The sequence below is a fragment of the Hemibagrus wyckioides genome, linkage group LG15, assembly GCF_019097595.1.
Source record: "Hemibagrus wyckioides isolate EC202008001 linkage group LG15, SWU_Hwy_1.0, whole genome shotgun sequence".
Lineage (NCBI taxonomy): Eukaryota > Metazoa > Chordata > Actinopteri > Siluriformes > Bagridae > Hemibagrus > Hemibagrus wyckioides.
In genome coordinates this window covers 4,658,718-4,663,609 of record NC_080724.1, presented here as the reverse complement: position 1 = coordinate 4,663,609, position 4,892 = coordinate 4,658,718, and the positions used below count along the sequence as shown (strand labels likewise).

Here is a 4,892-nt window from a genome sequence, read left to right as displayed (position 1 = left end):
TTCCCAATCAATGTATCATCCATCATATTTCACTGTAATAGGAGAAGGGAGTGGCAGGGGGCTTCTTTTTAAAAAAAAAAAAAAAAAAAAAAAAATTGATATGGGATTTTATTGATATGGGAAGTTTTATTTTAGAGGTTTTATAACTTTGGTTCACTTCAGTAAGTATTTCAGAAAATTACATGTAAATGGCTTGAAAATATACATTTATTTAACTCAGAATGTATGGTATTTGATCATTAACACTATTTCAAGTAACAGAATTAAAAGAAAAGAAAAGAAAAGAAAAGAAAAGAAAAGAAAAGAAAAGAAAAGAAAAGAAAAGAAAAGAAAAGAAAAGAAAAGAAAAGAAAAGAAGTTTGTGTTTAAAGTAATTCACACACTTCTCAGAAACTCAAGACATTTTAGCTTGATTAAAGGAAAGTAGTACGGCTAAATGCATTCCATTCAGCTGAAAAACCACATGACACAAATCCGACATGGGTGAATATGATTGGTCTAAGGGAGGGCCTGTGGGTGGGACAAAAAAGGCTGAGCTGCTTATAAAGCTGAATGTCTCCCTCACTACTGCCCTGTGCATTCATTTGGCTGCCTTCCTGCTCTCTGTCCATTCTGCTTTTCTCTCACTCACTCACTGACTCACTCCAACCAAAATGAACACAAAGTATAGCTTCTCTCATTCTTCTGGGCCCCTGACTCAGATGTCCATCCAGCGCACCTCTACGGTGCCTGTTTACCGGGCAGCCAGTACCTATGCTGGAGCTGGTGGCCAGGGCACTCGTATCTCCTCAGCCTCCTATAGTGGTTTGCGAAGTGGGCCTGGATCCTCCTCCCTGTCCACCTCTTTCCAAGTGAGTGCCTCCGGGGCCACAGGAGAAATCATGGGCAACGAGAAGATGGCCATGCAGAACCTGAACGACCGCCTGGCCTCCTACCTGGAAAAGGTTAGGACCCTGGAGAAGGCAAACAGCAAGCTTGAACTGCAGATCCGTGAGGCTCTGGAGAAGCGAGGCCCTGATGTACGTGATTACAGCCGTTATCAAGCCATCCTGGATGACCTGCGCAAAAAGGTGAGTGACTTTCAAAAGCTTGTAGTTTCTCAAATTCTGGTTTTCTGCTGGTCCCAGAGAGTAGACACTGTGAAAGACACTTTATTCACCGCTGTGGCCTTCAGACACTTTTTTACAGGTTCTCTTTGTTCTCCACAACTTTCTTACTTTTCCTTTTTTTTTAGAAGTAAAATGATTGTGAGAAAGGTGATCATTATTGTTAGAATAATAACTATTATTATTCTAATGTCTCAACAATGCAAAGGATGTTTGGAAGGAATGAAAGAAAGAAAGAAACAGCTGGTCTCATTCTGCCTGAGGACATCCAGGTGTTTGTCTAGTTTATTAGACAGCACTAATAAAGTCAGGTTTGATTGTCTGAGGACAAAGGATGGGAATGAAGGAGCAGTGGTTTTAAAAGAACTACTAAAGTGACTACCTTAGTGGGGCCCCTAATTCTTTCTTAACGCTAGCATGCTACTGAATGAGCATTTATATCCTGTGTTTATTCATCACCACATACCAAGAAGTCTCTGTGATTTCCTGAAGATTGAAATTCCAGGAATGGGGAGTAATATGTGGAAAACCTGAATGAGATGGAAAAAAGTTAAGGGAGTTTAGACTGAACTTTTCTCACATGTCCCATGTGTTAGATTTCACAGAAAGGATATTTAACAGTTGCTAATTGAAAGGGGAATATTGAGTAGATTTGTTTTTGTTCTGATTTAGCTGAACTGATACTGAGAGAGAAACATGATTAAGCACTGATAAGTCAATGCAGTTCACACCTCTTACACACCAGAAGTAAATAAAGTGTAATGTTGAGTCAGTTATATGGTTGTCATTCAACAGACAAGCCCAGGAAACTTGATCACATATGAATGAGCCTTAAGTTTGCATTTGTCAATCAAGCAAGAATGCGTCACTTATTTTTAAAATATTTTGACAATAGAATAATTGATAATAGTCAGGTTTTATAATTATGACTATATCAAAGTAAATTCACAACAAAATTCTAATATCATGTAGTTATTTTTATTATTATTATTATTATTATTATTATTATTATTATTATTATTATTATTATTATTATTAAAATGCCCATATACCCCATATAATAAAACTTTTAGAAATTAGGAAAGTCATTCAAGGTTGTTTGAACTGTATACATATACAGTATGTAGCTCACACCCCTGTTAGCATTACCTAGAAGCCATTGCAGCTAACTGACATTACATCACTGGTATATGCCATGATTGGTTCCTTTTCATTGCTACGATAATAGGATATGTTTTGCATGCTAACATACAAATCTAACCTCGCTGGCTAGGTAAAGCAGGACACTTGAAATAGTCTCCACCCTGCGTCCATCACAAGCTTTGTGTCCCCTTAAACAGGCTTTGCTAATGAATTCGTTGTTTGTTAATAATTATCCGCTGGACTCTGGCACCTGCTGTGCCTCTGCACTTATCTAAGCAAACAAAACCTGCAGACAACTGTTTCCCTGGCAGACAATCACAGCCAGTAATTTAGGCTTTGACTGTGATGTTTTTACATTTTACTTGACTGTTCTTTCCAAATTCTGTTTCATATTGTCCAATTTTCCAATCCACAGAACTGCCAAAGCTTGCTAACTCATATTTTCGGATTGCTCGTAGGTCTTTGATGCTACTGTGGATAATGCCAGACTTGTGCTCCAGATCGACAACGCTCGCCTGGCAGCTGATGACTTCAGAGTGAAGTATGTGAAGTTTTTGCATAGCAAATTATATTTTCACTAGAAGTCCTTAAAGTGTATGCATAATAAATGATCACCTGACCCTGGAATTGAATTGTCCACTGCACAAATGCATCACACAGTAGAGACTGACTGAACTTTTCTAATAGGTTTGAGGCTGAGCTGTCCATCCGTCAGTCAGTGGAGGCTGATATTGTTGGCCTGAGGAAGGTCATCGATGATACCAACGTGGGCCGCATGAACCTGGAGAGTGAGATTGAGGCCCTCAAGGAGGAGCTCATCTACCTCAAGAAGAACCATGACAATGTGAGTGAATCTTGCATCTCCAAAATACACATGATGCACAAGTGGATTATTGCATAACGTCTGACCTTTGCATCATTTTTTCTTTCGTAGGAGGTAATGGAGCTGAGAAACCAGATTGCTCAGTCAGGAGTGCAGGTGGATGTTGATGCACCTAAGGGACAGGATCTGGCTCAGATCATGGCAGAGATGAGAGCCAAGTATGAGAAGATGGCCCAAAAGAACCAGGAGGAGCTCAAAGCCTGGCACGAGTCACAGGTACAATAAAAAGCTGTGAAATATTTTGATGTTCCAATTATTTAGTCTGTTAATCCTATTTCATGCTAGTAAAATATTGAATAGCATGGTAACCACTTTTCAATTCATAAACTAAACATTAATATCATATTTACAGATCCAAGAAGTGCAGGTACAAGTAACACAGAACACAGAGGCCCTCCAGGGCGCAAGAACAGAAGTCAACGAACTCCGCAGACAGATTCAGACACTAGAGATCGAGCTGGAGTCACAGAAGAGTCTGGTAAGTTCCTTTTGAATATTTCCATGTGGATGATGGTTTCCTCCCCCAGTCCAAAAAACATATATGGTAGGCTGATTTGCAACTCGAAATTGCCCATAGTGGGTCTCCTGGCTCCCTTTCCATGGTGTCCCCTGCTTTGTGCCCCAAGTCCCCTAGAATATTCCAAAGACTCCCTGTGACCTCGTGTAAACTTAAAGTTTTTTTAATTTGTTTTGCAGAAAGCTTCACTGGAAGGCACACTACGGGACACAGAGATGCGCTACAATGCGGAAATCGAGAATCTGAATGCCATCCTCCTGCAGCTGGAGGCTGAGTTGACGCAGCTGCGCAACAACATCCAGCAGCAGACGCAGGCATACGAGGTTCTTCTCAACATGAAGATGAAGCTGGAGGCTGAAATTGCAACCTACAGAAGACTTCTGGATGGTCAAGAATTCACGTGAGTGACTTTTTTTTTGGCCTGTATGTGTCGATTCAAGAATCGTTGTTCTCTCAGCCAATAAAACGTTTCTTTCTTAGCCTCGAGGATGCTGTTGACGAAAAGAAAAAAGTCAAAGTGATGACCGTCACACAGACACTGGTAGATGGAAAAGTGGTGTCCTCAACCACAGAGACCAAGGAGAGGAAGTTGTAATCAGACACCAAGCTTTCACCAGCAGCACAACACTAACAACTCATAAGCCTGTACTGACAAGCATTCACACAGTCGGTGGTGTGAAAAAGATATTTATTGTGTCTCTAGTGCCTTACTTAAATTGGGTCAGTGCTAATATATGTCTTAGTCTGAATTAATTTCATGGAGAGCATATTTAAAGTTAACAGGAATCAAAATCATGTCGATGGCAGAACATTTTTGTTAAATATCACAGATATGATGTGCATTGTTCACAATGTGTACGGTGTCTTGTTTGTTTGTTGTGTTGTGTCCTGGTTATGTCCAATAAATTCATGCCACACTGTTCCTTTTGTGTTGTTGTAAATTTCTAGTGTTGCACTGTATGAAAACCTATAAAAAAGCACACTACTGAGTAAAGCACCAAATCATCCTCGAGAATGATGAATGAATGAAGCTGTTATTGTACTCCCTACAGTTGGTGCAGCTATTTGCATGAATATTTACTAAGCAAAGTGACTGGACTGGTCTGTACACAATGTGCAAGGTCACATGCTATTTAAATGACACAAGGAAGCTTTTTAATTGTTTACACCTTGCATTTGATCAAGCTGAAATGTTCCACCTATACTTCAGTATAGTATCATATAAAAAAAATACAATACATAC

The 4,892-nt window shown here is 39.7% G+C and overlaps 1 protein-coding gene across 1 annotated transcript; it reads left to right on the top strand.

Moving 5' to 3' along the window:
- Positions 1 to 559: 559 nt before the first annotated feature.
- krt18a.1 (keratin 18a, tandem duplicate 1) lies at positions 560 to 4,571 on the top strand. Its single transcript, XM_058410164.1, has 7 exons — positions 560 to 1,070; positions 2,708 to 2,790; positions 2,937 to 3,093; positions 3,184 to 3,348; positions 3,485 to 3,610; positions 3,829 to 4,049; positions 4,130 to 4,571. Exons 1-7 carry the CDS (start codon positions 654 to 656, stop codon positions 4,242 to 4,244), a joined length of 1,284 nt encoding a protein of 427 aa, XP_058266147.1. The 5' UTR covers positions 560 to 653; the 3' UTR covers positions 4,245 to 4,571.
- Positions 4,572 to 4,892: the final 321 nt, after the last annotated feature.